The sequence below is a fragment of the Tympanuchus pallidicinctus genome, unplaced genomic scaffold, assembly GCF_026119805.1.
Source record: "Tympanuchus pallidicinctus isolate F22 unplaced genomic scaffold, pur_lepc_1.0 scaffold19, whole genome shotgun sequence".
Taxonomy (NCBI): domain Eukaryota; kingdom Metazoa; phylum Chordata; class Aves; order Galliformes; family Phasianidae; genus Tympanuchus; species Tympanuchus pallidicinctus.
The window spans coordinates 4,220,355-4,237,447 of record NW_026294710.1 but is presented as its reverse complement, the minus strand read 5'-3'; the positions used below and the strand labels follow the sequence as shown (position 1 = coordinate 4,237,447).

The 17,093-nt window shown below is 41.5% G+C and overlaps 1 protein-coding gene across 4 annotated transcripts in view; it reads right to left on the bottom strand.

The window, feature by feature from the left end:
• Window positions 1-16,873, bottom strand: part of SRPK2 (SRSF protein kinase 2) — a 132,495-nt gene extending 115,622 nt beyond the window's left edge. For all 4 annotated transcript variants that reach the window (XM_052680888.1, XM_052680885.1, XM_052680883.1 and 1 more), the window contains exons 1-2: window positions 16,695-16,873; window positions 16,527-16,611 (exon numbers count right to left, since the gene is read on the bottom strand). In XM_052680888.1, the coding sequence (XP_052536848.1) occupies window positions 16,527-16,611; window positions 16,695-16,710 (101 nt within the window). In that variant the 5' untranslated portion in view covers window positions 16,711-16,873. The remainder of the gene's footprint in view (window positions 1-16,526; window positions 16,612-16,694) is intronic.
• Between the last annotated feature and the right edge of the window lie 220 nt (window positions 16,874-17,093).

The following is a 17,093-nucleotide window of genomic DNA, read 5'->3' as shown; positions in this document are numbered from 1 at the left end:
TTATTTACTTTGCATTCTCTTTATTTTTTTTAATCTCTCCTTAATCAAACTGGTATCATTATAGCACATCTTATATGCTATATATTTACATAGAAATGTGAAGAATAGACTGATATTGTAACTATACTTCTTGTAAATCTTAGAAGAATGCTACCAAGATCATTCTTTTTTTCTTTTCAACCTTGAAATACACTATACATTCTCTACAGTATTTCTAAGATCTCTCTTTCCTGACATAGATTTACTACTTCAGAATACAGTCAGAATTTCTATAACAAAGAAAGACCAGACCTTGCAAGCACTGTCAAAGCCTTTTCAATGATTTCAGCTAAAATTTCTATTCAATATGCAATGTTACATAGTTTCGTCCACTTAAATATTAAAAAAAGCCTCTTCAGTGAGCACAAGTATAAGAGCTCCTTTAAGAAGAAATGACAGCTTTCTAATGAAATGCTGAAAAAACATTTAAACAAATAAAGCCAAAAGCTGCTCCACAGACCACCAACACTGCAGACACCACTTCAAAAAGGTTCAACCTGAAGAGACCTTTACAAATACAAGTAGCAAATGAGAAGTTTCTTGTTATCTAATACTGCTTCTCAGCACTGAGATCATCTGACAGAATGCTCAGAAAACAGTTAAAGGCCATACAGATCTTCTGTAAAATTTAAATCCTTTGTTTTTTAACTCCAAGCCAATCCCCTTCACATTTTGCAAATAGACAGAAAGAGCTGCTTTCTCCAAATGTACTGCTGGCACAGTAGGAGAGCTACTTGCAAGCACCCCCTCAGACGTGCAGTCCTGAGCTTCATCTTTTTAATTCCACAGTCATCCATTTTTGTGGAAAAAGATACAAAATGTGATTTAATCGAGGCATCACCAGATTAGCACTGAATTTGTTCCTTGTCATTTCCTGGCTGCTGCTAATAAGCATGAATTCAGTATATTTGCATTGAAGTTACCTGAACAAAGAACAATGGTTACTCTTCTCTACAGACCACACAAAGCAAGCCAATATAGCCCAGTAAACATGGTGCTGCCTTTGCTTCTAACTGGCCATGGGCTTTGCGGTCAGGTTGTAACACAGGCACTGTGATTTACTGAGCTTTGCCTCACTTGTCTCAACCTGCCTGGAGATTTGCTTTTAGTATTTAAGAGCAACAGTCTACTGATCAAATGACCACTACTTGCTAAACACAGCTGTAGCTTAGCTTTGTATAACTATTTGTTGCAACAACTATTGTGTGCATCTGTGACTAACATAGCAATAAATATTAGTTATTCTGTGTTAAATGAACTACTTCACATGCTGGAATAAAAAGCAGCGTAAAGCAGTAATGATGTGAAAAAGTGCAGAGGACTAGAAGAGTCACAGGGTGATACAGAGGCCCAGTGCTACCAACAGCTCACCTGTGGTCAGCAATAGGTCCAAGGACTGCAACCCAGGAGCTGGTTAACGGGGTAACAAGGATAACAAAGAATACAAACACCACACACCACTACACAAAAATCCTCATGCATTAACTTGGATTGTCATATGGATTAACAGGACAGCAAAGAAAGTGAAGAAAGAACCAATTGTGTGGAATGCACTGCCAAACACATGAATACAACCAAGGCAGTTTTCAGAGTCAAGAGGAACAAACTGCCAGCATCCTGATGATCCTGGCTCTGCAAACAGTGACCATTTCTTCTGTTCTTAACAGAACCTTGAACATAACAGGCTCAAGCAGCTTATTTGAAAATGAGATGCAACAACGCAGTGAGAAGAGGTTCTCGAAGTCAGGAGAAGGCATAAAGATGGATGCACAAGTGCCTTTTCTTCTCTGTGAAAACACAGGTCCAAGCTTCATTTCTATAATGCTGCAGCAACCAGTGGGGGAAGTCCACACTGCCAGTATGGGAGATGAGCAGGGAACAACTTCAGGCTGAGAAAGAACTCAGCTGGCATATGGAAGCCCAAACAGATTCAATCTCTCAGTCTCCATAAAGAAAAGAGTTCAGAATACAGTTAATTTACTGTCCTCTAGGTTTTTTTTTTATTTATACACATACAAGTATATACTGACAGTATATGTCACTGAGACATGTCACCTTTCACACTGCTTTTATTCTTCGTATGAATTTATTTTCAGCAAATCGAAGCTTTGCTGTTCTCCATCACTCTGATTAAAAAAAAACAGAAATTAATATCAGGAAATATGATGAAGATGATTTTAATTCTTGATTAAGTTTTAATTCCACTCAATCCAAATAATTCAGTTTGAAGGGAACCATCTTAAACAGAAACAAAGCAATTTGCTCTCTTATACTTGCCTACCACACTGCCATGCTTTGAGAGGTACAATCCAAGAAGCCAATCCACAAAGAAAGGCAATATTATTATCAATTTTTTTTTTTTTTTTTTTTTTTACAGTTACTGGATTGCCAACCTCATCCCTGCTATTGGACTGTTACCTTCATAGAGGGGTGAGAGACTGAGTAAAAACTATGTGTAAAGATCCCCAAATGAAGTTGCTTATGTAAAGACAATATTTTGTATAAGTAAACATACATACATGCTATTTATTATCTACACCAATCACCTACAAAATATGAAATACACCATTTGTTTTTATTAACGTCATTTTTCTCAAAACGAACATGTTGGCAAAGTCAATTTCATATCATCAATTGCGGGAAAAAATTAAGGATACAAACTGAGAAAGAATCAAACCTTTTTACCATTGTGCGATGTTATTTTCAAATACATGCCTTATCACTGATGTAAAATTCATGGCACCAAACTGAAATACTACTGCAGAACAAGATTGGAATAAGGGCTTTGGGAAGAAGCCTCTCAGAACCAGCTATGAGCTCACCTTCCTGCTCTACAGCAATCACTGCAAAATCAAACATGCCAGTTCCCAATGCTCCACCATGCAGAGATCATACTGATTTAAGCCTTGTGCAGCTTCAATTCAAGTTAATATCTCCGGCTGTGAGCTCTAACAGGGAAGAAGATGGCACACGTTCAGTTCCATTGCCCTTGGATAGAACTTTGTCTTAAAAACACTCTGAATAAATAAACAAGTCAGGTAAGCTCTCCACATTTTCTCCACTACATTCTGATACTATGAGAGAAATATCACACATGCTATCTGTTTTGGTTCTGCTTTTTTTTTTTTTTTTTTTTTAACTATTTGCTAATTCTTGCAACAATCACTAATCACTCTACTCACTAAAACTTTAACATACTTCAAGTGTTTGGTTTGCTGTGGTGTAATGAATTCAGTTACAACATCAGAAGGTGCTTAATTTACATGTTTTTTATGATCAGACCACCATGCTAGCATTTAGCAAGCTGTTGCAAAAAAAAGATATGTCAGAGAACTAACAAACACATGATGGTAGATTGGAACATGTAAGAACTATTACAAATGTAAGGCACTGTTTGGCTGTTTTCTCTTCTGCTTTTTAACCTTTTCTTAAACTATGCTGAGTTACTGCCTCAACACACTCACTCTCCTATTGTCTGTTATTTAAGTTGCAAGTGCTGAGGTGCTTTCAGTTTTGCTCGTACCAAGTGCTTTATCACTGCACTCTCCAGTTGCTTCAGGACTCCAAAACAACAGATTCTGCATGCAGTTGTTTCCAGTGCTTATTTTCTTTGGCTCTCCTGCAACTGCAGTAGCTCAGGCACACATCTCTGGGTTCCCAGCTGATCTGAGGTCAGAGAAGCTGGCAGCAGACACAGACAATTCCACACACAAACACCAGAATTAATCAGAAGGTTCAAGACTGTCCTGCAAGGAAAGTCAGCTGCATCTGGGGATTGAGACATTGAAATAGCAGCAAAAGAGAAGTAGCAGAGCCCACAGGCCATCTGTGGGACTGCCGGCCATGCGTTCTAATGGACCAGCATGAGGAGAAAACACTCTTAATTTACCAGAAAGAATGACAGATCAAAATTACCAACTGCTCCATCATATTCACCCAGTAGTGTCAACTCATACTGAGTGTCTAACTTGACACCTTCGGCTAAATGGCTAAGCATCTCAAAACTAGGCCAACCACATCTGGTGCCCCTGACACTGCCCTGCACTCTCCTACAAAACATACTGAGATAGATGGAACTTTCCACGAAAGGATATTTCAAATAAATCAAAATGAAAACAAAGCATTTGCTTGAGTCAAATATCCCTAAAAATAAAAGCAGTCCACTGATCTTGTCCAATTCTACTATCCAAATCACATTCCCTTCTAATCACCAGTGGTCTACAAAAAGTGAATTCTGTGTATCAGGCCTAACGTGGAAAAAGCTATGACAAAAAGACAGAAAAATCTAAGAGTAAAGTTCAATATTTTCCCCTCAATACACATATTGACCTGTAATTTACTGTAATGCTCTTTTCAACCGCAGCTACTAAAAGCAAGCTTTTCACCAGCCTGGCAAAGTGGAGGGCAAGGTTTGAGACATAGATGTCCCAGAGAAGGGCAAGGGAAGGGAGTCTGGTATATTTCTAGTTTATCTAGTTTATGAGATCTTCACCCCTAAGATAAACATTCTCATTATACACAACAGGCATTTCTGGCCTCAAAAATAAGCATTGAAGAAAACAGTTATTCTATTTCTCAGTACAAATAACAGGATAATTTGATTTTCTACAATGCGTCTCACGTAGAATATGGAGGAATTTTACTACTTTTCCCTTGGAGGAATTTTACTACTTTTCCCTTAACATTCTAAGATAAACTCATCAACCCTCAAAAACTGTTTTTAGACAATTGAGGGAAATCAGGTCTACTGAATACATTAGCTTTTACATAGTTTATAGATGCTGGATTTACTAAACAGCAACACAACTTGGAATAGCAATGAGAATGCAATACTTAAAAGTAATCATTCCATATTAAATATCAAAGTAGTTATCAAACAAGTATCTGGTGAATTAAAAATTTGGCAACCTCAGCCTCACATCTTAAGTCAGCTTGATATTCACACTGTTTTCACATCCAGCTTTGCTTAGAGCCCTGACCGTGGCTCAACTCCCTGTTCCCAAGACTGCCAGTCCCCCATTAAAAAGCGACTCTGTAAAACACAGAATGCTGGAAGCACCTACCAGAACTGCTGTGTTATCTTCTCAAGACTGTTGACACAGTGTGTGATTTACAAGCTGATACAGAGCAAGCATTTCTGTGAAACACCAAGTATACGAGAATCTCTAATTTACATTAGAAAAAAAGAAGCAAAGCTCTTAATCAAATTCTAGTTGAATGTTATTAAAATCCAGGATCAGCATCGTGAGATGCAGAAACCAACCTGTGCTGCTTATATACTAGACATGTAGCCCCAAGCAACAGGACAGAGGTAAAATGATTTTGGATACTCATCTGCAAAGATCATTCTTATTCTTTTGACCTAGATCTCATAATAGTATCACAAAGCTGCTGCTCCCTTTCAAGTTTCCCCTGACACTGCTAAGATTTTTGAACCATTCCCATCTGGGAAGAGATTCTTGGATCTGTCATACTGTGCCGTGTGGCACCACAAAAGGGAACCTGAAAGAAGAGTAAGTTCTCGATTCCTTTAGGACTCCCTGTTTCATAAAATTATGAATTACAACTGCTATGCTAAAAAGAAAAAAAAAAAAAAAGACTTTAAGTACCTGAATACATCCAGTCGGACCAAATCATTACCTTCATTTTGCAAATCAGAGTTACATGGCCTCAACCAGTCAGCAAAGTGATGCCTGAGTATTAGAAAACCTCAAGAGCAAAGCCTCCATTTTAATCACTTGTCCTCTACCTCCATCAGTCTTTTGCTCTCGATTATTTAGGAGAGATGTGAAGTATTGTCCTTCCCAGAGCCCAAAACCCAGCACAGCCTATAATCCCGTGACTGACACTTGCTCAAGGCAGGTTGAAATAACAAGATTGAACTTCCTCAGGCATCTTAACTCCTGTTTCACAGGCAAGTGAATTACCGAGCCACTGTGTAACCATGAGAACCAGAGCTTTAAAACAGAGCTGCTCACAGCAACGAAGGCAAACACACTGACAATCTGAAGCCCCAGCCTCACCTCGGCATCACACTCAGACCTGCAGATGGCATCGAAGCCTACGGGAAAAGAAGCATTTCCAGCACTCCCATTCCTTCAGCACATGGTACTCCTTGGCTAAGGCATGCCTGAAGCCCCTTTTTCTTTACACTGGGTTACTGGGTTCACAAGTGCTCTTTCCAAATATATGTTCTACTCATTCAATGCAGAATATGAGTTAGTTGTTAACTTCAGTTTCCCAGCTTCTCCCCGCTAATGGGAACAGCACGTTAGATAACTCCAGCCTTTTTGCATCTGGACTTAAAGATACAGATCACAGGTGCTTCAGATACTGCAAGTGATCGTCTGAGGAGGTATTACAAATCAAAGAGCTGCCACACTAATTCAGATCAAGTGTCTATCCAGGCCAGTATCATACCACTAGGTGCCAGAAACATAATCAGAGATAAGTACAGAAGTGGCTCTAAATTAGAAAGAACTTCCATGACTGCTTCAGCAAACACCTGCTGGGAAAGTCAGACTGCACCTCTACTACAATATACCTAAGAAGTACTGATGGTTCTACAATTCTATCCCTCTTAAACTCATTACAGCTTGGCCTCTACAGCATAAGGCGAAGAGTCATTCTGCTGTTCAGACTGCATTAAAAAAAATAAAATCTTCGCATGAAAGTCACTCTCCAGATATCACTGCTTTGTAACAAAAAAATAACAACAAGCTACTTGTAATCCACATTCTATACCAGTTATTGCTTTTCGGGCACAACCACAGGACATCCCTTAACCATCCTCATGTATCTGAAAAGCACCAGTCATAAATGAAGCTGTCCAATCGCTTTGATCACCTTTGCTATCCCTACCTTTCAGCAATTTCGTGTTCTACTGCATCATTCTGGAGATGGTAAGACGAGAACCACGTGACATAAGCATAAATATCAAGAACTATTTAAACAGTCACATAAATTGTTTAAAATTATTTATAATTAGCTCTCAAAAATAAAAATATTTGTGCAAGAAAAAAAGTGCAAATCTCTTCTACGCAGGGATTTTCTTACTTTGCACATTTAGATGGTTCCTAAATGCCTCCATCATTTCCACTTTCATTGTTTTTAAGTTAGCCTGCTCTTACATTAGTGCTTTTCAACAGTTATATCAGGAAGCACACATTTTGCTCTATTAAACTTTCTCTTGCACAGTTGGTCAGAAGGATCCTTAACACAATACTTCTTCCAAATAACTATGGAATTTCAATCCATAAAGAACAACCTTTTGAGGCAGCTCATGCTTAATGTGTTTCACTCTGTGCTTAAGATAAAGCTCACTCCTACCTCAGTACTCTGCCACTGCTGCAAAGCTCGCTCCCTGCAGCATCACTTCCTGTTCATCACACCTCCAAGGCTGTGTATCACTGGCCCCTTTTCAAACAGAAATACAAGTTCCTTTGTGTTACTGTATAATAGTTCCTTTTATTTGTCTTGTTCAAATATAGTTGTCTTGCTGTGTACCTCCCTAACCTACCCCCTCAGCTGCACTTAACTGGCATTCTTTCAATTACTTTCCAAGTGGATCAAAATGCTTCATTTTCTTCAGGGAATCAGTTATTCAGAAATAAAACTTGCTATCTTAATGTAGTTCCAGAGCTCCCTGTTGTTCAACAGCACAACCCACCCTGCTTCAACGCCCAGAGCTCAGCAGGACAAACCCTGGCTGCAGCCTAAGCTTCAGAAGCTGCCTAAAAGGAATTCAGAATTTTACACTGAATCCTTCACAAACAGTTTAGGCAGGGAAGTCACAGAATCATAAAATGGCCTGGGTTGAAAAGGACCATAATGATCATCTACTTTCACTCCCTGCTGTGTGCAGGGTCACCAACCACCAGACCAGGCTGCCCAGAGCCACATCCAGCCTGGCCTTGAATGTCTCCAGGGATGGGGCACCTGCAACCTCCTTGGGCAACCTGTTCCAGTGCATCACCACCCTGTGTGAAAAACCTCCTCCTAATATCTCACCTAAACCTCCCATCTCAGTTTAAAACCATTCCCCCTTGTCCTAAGACTATCCAGTCCTGAACCAAAAGCAGTTCTGTAGAGCAAATAGCTGCTTCTTCCTTACACAGGCTAGAGGAGGAAGGAGGCATCCTGTCCTGCTGACTGCATGCACTGCCCTGCAGATACAGCTCAGTTATGCATTTCCTCTTCTCACCACAACCTCCAAGGCAGCCGGTCACAGGGGCACCACAGCCAAACATCTGCAAACTCAATGCAGCTACCTAGGAGACTCATCTCTTATTACAAACCATACAAACCAATGCAGGTGTTCCAGACTGAATAACATCACATATGGGTGACAGCAGCAGGAACAACAATCAAGTACAGAAACAACTGGGGAGAAGGGGGAGAGAAAACAGAAGAAACAGATCAATGAAGAGATAAAACAAACACGTCCCCAGAGAGAATTTTATTTAGAACCATGAATACAAGAACAGCATCATTATAGAACAGTTTAAAAATTAGTAACAACTGAATTTAATATCAGAATTTAAGATAGAGATATTGTACCTGACCAGCTCTGACCTCTATCTCAGCAAAAAGCAACAGAAATACTAAATGTTTTTCCTCAGGGATAGGAAAATATAATTGACATTTAACTATGGAATTCTCACTTCCATTTTCAAAAACTGCAAACGAAGCATTGACAATAGCTGAAGGCAATTGAAGCCCTTGATTCTTTTAGCCTCCTACATTTGAATTATTGATTTGGAATTGACTAGCTTTAGAATTGAGGAGAAAAAATAAGGCACCAACACTATCAAGAAACATTGTCTCACAGGAGTCAGTTCTGTGGTTTGTCTTTAGCCAACAAATCCAAGATAACATTCCTTTAGCATTAACACCAAGAGACTCCCCAGAATATGACTTCATTACAGAGGACGCCAAACAGAAGTTAAAAACATGCCAGCTGATTTCCTGGACAGAACTAATACACAGTATTTAAACTTACTCCATTTTTCTCACAGGATTGCCAAATACCCACGCTAACTTAAAAATGGTACACAATAACTCAAAAACGTTACTACATTGACAGAGGTTCACTTTGAAATTTACTTGACCATCTTTTCAGCCCAAAACTTACTGACGATGTCTTCTGTTACACACAAAACCTTTTTCTATGGTTAACTTCCTCTTCAGCAGATATAGATTGCTGCAATTACTCTCCCTCGTGTGTGCTTCATTACATTATGTTCATCTTCCCAGCCAGTTCTCACATATATGATCAGGAAACCATCCAAACAATAGTTTCTAACAACAGAGCTCATCCTAAAGGGTGTGTTACTGATGTACAGAAGGGGGCACAAAAGGAAGAATACTACCTGTTTACAACATGACAGCTGAATTAAAAGGGAGAAATAAGAAAGCAAAGGTGAGTCATAAAGACAAAAAGGTACAGACAGAAAAACCAGAAAGCTGGGATTATCACTTCAAATACAGGAAATCCAATGGTATTTTAAAGGTATGAGCAGTGCATAGGGGAAAAACAGGTGTAAAGACAATTTTTTTTCTTCAAATCTTTTTTTTCCCTTTTTTTTTTTTTTTTTTTTTTTTTTTTTTTTTTTTTTTAAACTACCTAACAAAAAGGGCCCCAATATCAAATTCTCCACTGAAACAGAATCAGTTACTGCTTATTATGAGAGAGTGCAGGCTATATTACAAAGGTATGAGTTGGACAGAATTACAACTGTATCCATTAAGAAAATGAAGTGATTATGAATCCAACTGCTATCAATCTATGTTTTTATTATTAACCATCCTATCCCTTTCTTTCTGTACAGGACTGAGATCACCTCACCTGCCTTCATTAGATATTGGCATAACTTGGGGTACTAGCCTTCTGAATCCTTCCCAATCCTCTATAAAAGCAACTAAAAATGAACACAGCCTTTTCTGACAGTCTTCAGCAAACTATTCCAAGTCCAAAAACAAATAAACAAACAAACAAACAAAAAAAACCATGGCTCACTGTTGATACAGTTCTTAAATTCTGAATCTAAATTATCATCTTGGTTTTATATCACACCATCCAGGACAGAAAGCTACCACCCTGAGAGCCATACAGAGCCAAAACCAATTTTCATTGACCAGCCCTCTTGAGCAGCATTTCTCTCAATACAATTCAACACGTCAGGATGTGAAAGACTGTCTCAAACTCATGCTAGAAGTACATTACGCACTGAAGATCTTTCAGGAACCTACAGCTATACGCATTGCTTAAGAAAAGCATAAAATCATATTTCAGATCCATGGGGGATGACACCTCCATCAGTAGAGGGGATTCACTGTTTTATTTCTGAATTTGAGAAAGCTTTACAGCACTACAAAAATTGTGAGGTATGACACAGAAGTGATCTTCTGTGGGAAGAACGGAAAAGCTTCTTTGTTTGTGAGAGCGTTCTCAGGGCAGGCCTGCGTCAACAAGCACAGAGGGGCACCTGACAGTATGTTTTAAGTCACCATTTACACTCACAGCCCCTGAACACATTGCAACTGAGAAAGAGACACAAGATTGCCTCCAACTCTGAGAACGTACTGTCATTCTCAAACAGGAATCCTCAGAGGCATACAAAGAGCCTTGGGTCAACTAACAGAACCCATCCAGCAAACAAACACCTAAGTGCACGGAAACTATCTGATGGATGATACTCTTAAGAGAAACCACTTAGTTGTCACAGCGATGATTTTATCCAAGCATAACAAACATTTGAGGAAGCATTAAAACTTTTGTAACTTCCTGACACCAACTATCTAGTCTTCCTCATCCATATCTGGACCGAGGCTTCCTTCAAAGAAGGACTAAAATAGTTTTAAGGTTCTATATACATTATTCTGTACACTTTTGTGCATATATACAAATTCCATACGTCAGATTACTTTAAGATCTAGTAGTATTTTCTAATAATATATTCACTTTCAAGGGGAAGCAGGAAAAAGAAGCTAGGTAAGTTTTACAGCTCACTGTCCTTCTCTTAGGCAATCACAGCCAGAGACCAAAGAAGAACAGTTTTCAATAGATTTACTCTTTCACTGCAGACTTTATGAAGGCAAATAGACCAGCATGCAGTGAATACACTCCAAGCACAGGAATGGTTACAAGCAGCATACGTAGTTTGCACTGCTGCCCCATGGTTCATTAGTCAAGACCACTTCTAGCTTGCTCTCCGAAAACACAATACTGAAGATAGCAACCCTTGAAAAACATTAATGAAATTTAGAACAGAAATCAGCTATAAACAGAAAATCCTTTAGAATAAATTAATAACGCAAATGTCGTGTCTGCTCCTCAGCAGGACCAGCACTTCTCCTCTATATGAGGAAACTGAGATCATTCGATCTGATGCAATGATTTCAGTTAGCGTTTTCACTGTCTCACATTTCTACTTTAGACACATACTCTTCTGCTGTACTTCCTATTGCAGAAAATGCCTGAGAATGAATACTAACTTTAACTGAGAAACACCATGCTGTACGGCAGCAGCAAAAGAACTGCATACCTAGCACACCTGTGAGAACAGATTTCTTACCTAGTTTTACTTCTGTGCTATGTCAAGATAGTCTATGGCCACCAAAAAGAACATTTTCTGCATCCTCTAGCCATTTTTCCCCTTCCCACACAATGAATTGTTAAAGTGGCCAAACAGGATATTTAGGACATCATCAAGAAGCCAAGCAATAGGAATGAATTCTTACACACCAACATGAAGCAAAGAATTTAGGTTATCCAAAACTAAACGCTGCACCATCATATTATTTTTGTCAAACCAAATTAAATTCATGATACAATCTGGCATTCTCATTCATTCAATAAAAATTGCCACATATATCTTCAAGCCTTAGTTTAAAAATAGAAGCCAATAACTTCCAGGCTGTATTCATCTTAATAACAAAAGGAAGACTTTCTATTTCAAAACCCACATCCAGGACTTGCCCGTAAAATTTATTACCATCCTACTCTATAGTTACAGTTAGTAAAAGTTAAACAAAACAAAATGAGCTGCAGAAGGAGTGGCCCTGTCCTTTGTTATGAAATTACACCCTAACCACTCATCTCAATACAATTCAAAACAAAAAATGCAGTCACACTCCTTTCCCAACTAAGGCACTCTTGTTTAAGAGGTTTGTGCTGAGCTACACTTTTTATTCAATAGAAATGTTATTTCATCAAATGTAATTATTATAAATGAGATTAAAGTCTCAGGTTCTACACTCACTGCTTAATCAAAGAGGCACGAATCTTGACATCTGTAAGATAATGAATGTGCTGAGGCTTATATGACAACAACTACTTTTAGTGCACAACTCTGCAAATGGATCTTTTGAGCATATGAGAAACTCGAGCCATTTCCATTTCAGAAATCAGATGTATTAGAGATGTGTGATGCTTTCTGTGTACGTTACACCAGAAGTTCAAAAGTAAATGAACATACCTAGTCTAGTAATACACACGTGCTACTTTACATCAAAACCTACTTTAGATTCCATTAGATTTCACAAAAAGTCCAGTATCTGCTCTATTATCACATTATAAAGGTGAACATTAGACTGTCTCTGCTACTCATGTTCAAACACACCACATCTTCTACTTAAGTTTCCAAAATCAATCTATGAAATTATTCTTTAAAGAAGTTGTTAGCATTATAGCTAGATAACTAAAATCAACTTCATATCTTTCTGCCAGATCTTTCTGAATGCTGCTCTCTTTAAGAAAGCACAGCGTTAAATACCCAAAGCCTACATATGTGAAGTGGACAAGTAACGATATCTACCGACAGCTGCAGCCCTGTGGTACAGGCAGCTTAATGAAATCTTAGGAAAATTTGATAGAAACAGGAAGGTTAAGTTCCAATTAACTATTTTTAGCAAGAAGGCAAGAGGTTATCAAGAAAGGAAACAAGAGCTGCAATCCTATCAACTTGACATTTTGAATAAACCCCTAAAACCAACATTGAGCAGCTGTCTTAAATTTATCCACTCTGGAATAGGGCGTGTATTCAGGATACCCACCTACTACGGCTTCAGACCACTGGTAGTCAAAAACGAATAAACAAATGAAACATTTCACATAACATACATATATTGAGACATCTATTTTTACAAAAAAGCAGATGAAAACAGTTTTCATAAGCTCTGCAAGCAAAAAGTAATTAAAGTCACTGTAATACTGCGCAAAGGGATTAAAAAAAATACATTAGCAGTTCGTACACAATGCATGCAAGTCCATCTATTATTATCAAAGTCAAGAGCTAGCCATTATTTTTAAATAATATGATATTATTCCTTTCCAGTAGTCTGGATGACTGAATGAGAAGTAAGGCCATAGAACCATAGAAAATCCCAAGTTGGAAAGGAAGCTCTAAGATTGAGCCCAGCTCCAGGACCGCCCAAAATTCAACCCCTATGTCTGAGAGCAGTGTCCAAAGGCTCCTTGAACTCCAGCAGCTCCGCGCCGTGCCCACAGCCCTGGGCAGCCCGTTCCGCGCCCACCGCCCCCTGGTGCAGCGCCTTTCCCGAGCCCCTTTTCCCGCCCCTCCCTGACGCAGCTCCATGCCGTTCCCTCGGGCCCTGTCGCTGTCACACAGAGCAGAGCTCAGCGCTGCCCCTCCGCTCCCTGTGAGGAGCTGCAGCCGCCATCACGCCTCCCCTCGGCTCCTCTGCTCTGGGCTGAGCAAACACAGGGTCCTCAGCCGCTCCTCGCACCTTGCCCTCAGAGCCTTCCCCACCTTCATATCCCTCCTTTGGACGCTGTCTAATAGCTTCATGCCCCTCTGATGCTGTGGCACCCACACTGCACCCAGTGCAGGAGGTGAGGCTGCACAGAGCAGAGCAGGACAAGGCTCCCCTCGCCCACTGGCAGTGCTGGGCTGCTGCCCCACAGGGTATCATCGGCCTTCTGGGCTGCCATGGCACACTTCTGGCTCATGCTCAACTTGCCATAAGCCAGAACCCACAGACTGCTTTCCACAGGGCTGCTCTCCTGCCTCTCATCCCGCAGTCAGTACACAGAGCCAGGGGTGCTCCATCCCACATGCAGAACCCAGTGCTCGCTCTTGTTAAGCTTCAGGCGGTTGTGATTCCTCAGATCCACAATTTGTAATATCTGCTACTATGCATAGTTCTAGATATGGACTTGATTCAAAACAAATTTATTTTCATAACACAATTAATTTACCTTCTACTCTCACTTTTTCAAAAGCAGTCTGGGTTCACCTCCACCAGCTCTCATCACTGACTTAGGGGTCAATACTGAGCAATCCCAGGACTGATTACACAGCCCTCCAAGGCAATCAAGGTCATAACAGACAAAAGGCCACTCAGCATCAAAGAGCACTGCAATTTTTTTTTTCCTTCTTGTGTCATTATCCTAATACCATTCAAACAAAAGCCTGCAAGTAAGTTACAATGTGATGTAGCTCCCCTTGCCAATTCTAGAGGAGGAATCCCACAGCTCCTTTGAAGCACATTGTTACCAGCAACAATGGAAGCTGCTCTATAAAGTCTCAACCCAACAGAGAAGGGTATGCCTAAGAACTACAGTTCAAAAACAAAAAACAAAAACAAAAACAAAGCAAAAAAAAAAAAACTACTTTTGGTTTGAAACTGAGTAATTCATAATTATGTAATTTGCTACTAGGAACTTGGTACAGAATTTCCACCCCCAAAACAATATTTTCATTTGCAGCTCCAATGCATTTGATGCGTATCAGATAACTGCAGCTCAAGCACACCAGTACGTGCAGCAGTTGGATTTAAAGCAAGGCTAAGAACTGAACAAACCTGACACTTCTGTCAACATTTGTTTTCTCACTTTACCTTGGGATCCTAAACTATTGCACTGTATATAAGACTAGAATTCTTGCAAGACATTTCCCAAGAAGCACAAAACAGAGTCAGTCTCAATAGTAGAAGAGCAGTTTGAAGAAGAAAAACATAGCAGAAAAGAAGCAACGGCTCCACTGTCTACCACAGCAAAACCACCGTTTCCCGAGGCAACTGAGCAGACTGGGACACCGCATCTGGAACTGCCGACTCAGGATGGCAGCCGGCCAGCAGCCGGCTGTGCTCCCTGACGAAGCAGCAGCCAGTTTCTTCTAACTAAAAAAGCACCAGTTCTGTGCTTACTAACGTGGCTGCGAAAGCAAATTTTTGACAAACTCATTCAGCAAGACATCCCAAGTCAGCCCTGGTTTAAAAAAAAAAAAAGAAGAAAAAAAAAAGAATGTACTAAATGTGATCATCTAACTAGAACAAAAATGAATAAACTTGTGGTTAAGACTCATCCAAAAGCTGCAAACGCAATTCCAAACCTACAGTTCCTATAAAATAGAGGAAATATTTGTGTTTTCAAAGCAGCAAAACAAATGTAAATAATGTTACAAACAATCCAAAAGGTGTTAGGAAACAACAGAACCAATTCCATCACAACGTGCCTCCTGTGCACAAAGTTAACTTTCATTGCAGCAATTCCAGCTTCACACAACTGAAAGCAAAATGATGTTTTTTGCACACCCCTGGACAAAAAAAGCACCAGCAGAACAGGATGTAGGTGAAAGACAACCATTAGAGACCGATGATCACTGTAATGGAATTCCATCCTACAGGGGTTTTACTCATCTCAAAGGGAGATAAAAAGCCTGCTCAGCATTTCTAAGAAAACAAACACTGGGATCACAGGTAACTTATTATTTCCTTCACAGAAATAAAATGGAAAGTCACTCCCCTCTGCATCACGTACTGCACCCCATGGCCACATCTTTACCCCATCACACACACATGCCCACCCATCAGCTCCCCAGCCAGCTCCCCAGTTCTGAGAGGTGTACAAACACCAGGACCTCCATGAAACAAAAGCAAAGTCAAGAGACGAGGTTGCACATACTGGGTCACTAATAGGGCCTCACTGAACAAAGTACAGTTGAAGCTAGAGAAAGAAGCATGTGATCCTATGGGGAGCAGATACAAATCAGAGAAAAGTGCAGCAGCATCCCGGGCAGTGGAGCAGTCCAGAGATGTGGGAGTGTTCCTGAACACATGGTAAAAGTCGTATCAGAGAACAAGAAAATGTGGAGGATGACAGGAATGTAAAGGGTTACATGGAGTCAGGAGAAGAAACACAAACTTGTGCCAGTTTCTGCGGGACCAACGGGGTCTGAAGATGCCAATGAGCCATTTCCAGGGCAGGACGTGCCCGCAGGCAGCAATGGTACCGCGGCACCGGGCCGCCCGCAGCCAGACAGCAGGGCCAACCGAGAGACGGACAGCGGAGCCCCAGGCGTACCGTGCGGGGCAGCGCCGTGCGGATGCCGAGCCCTGCACCAGGCGCGATCTCGAGCGGCGCGGGCGGGACGTTACGGGGCGGGAAGCGGAGCGGGAGGGGCACGGGGAGCAGCTGGGGGAGGGAGGCTCCGTCCCGGGCGGCCCAGGCGCTCCGTACTCACTTTTTGTGGGGCGGCGGGTGTTTGTCCCTCCTGCCGGCCGCCGCGGGCTGCTTCGGCCGCCGCCTGCGAGCCTGCAGGGCCAATACTGCCGAGAGGAGAACAACCGAAGTTAGTGTTAGGATGGCCGCGCAGCCCCCGGCTGCCACCCCCCGCTTCCCGTCGCGGTACCTTTGCGTGAGTTCATCGAGCCGCACGCTCCCGCCGAGCCCGTGCGAGCACCGCTTCCGACTCGCCTAGCCCAGCCTAGCCCAGCCCAGTCGTGCCCGACCCTGCCCTGCCCCGCCTTCTCGCTTGCCGCCCCGCGTCCGCGCTCCGGGCACCGGCCGGCAGCAGCGACACCCCCGCTGCACGCCGCCTCACAGTGCGCAGGCGCAGCACTGTTGGCGGAGCCGCGGCCGGAAAGGCGGGAGCGGGGCGGGGCGGCGGCAGGTGGCGAAGCGCACCTGAGAGGCGGCGGAGGGGTAGGTGGCACGTTGCCCCGGCTGTCCTAGTAGATGGACCGGCCCTGCGCCGGGAACTGTTGGGCTTCTCTTGTTTGTATGTACTTCAGTGCGCTGTTCTGAGGGG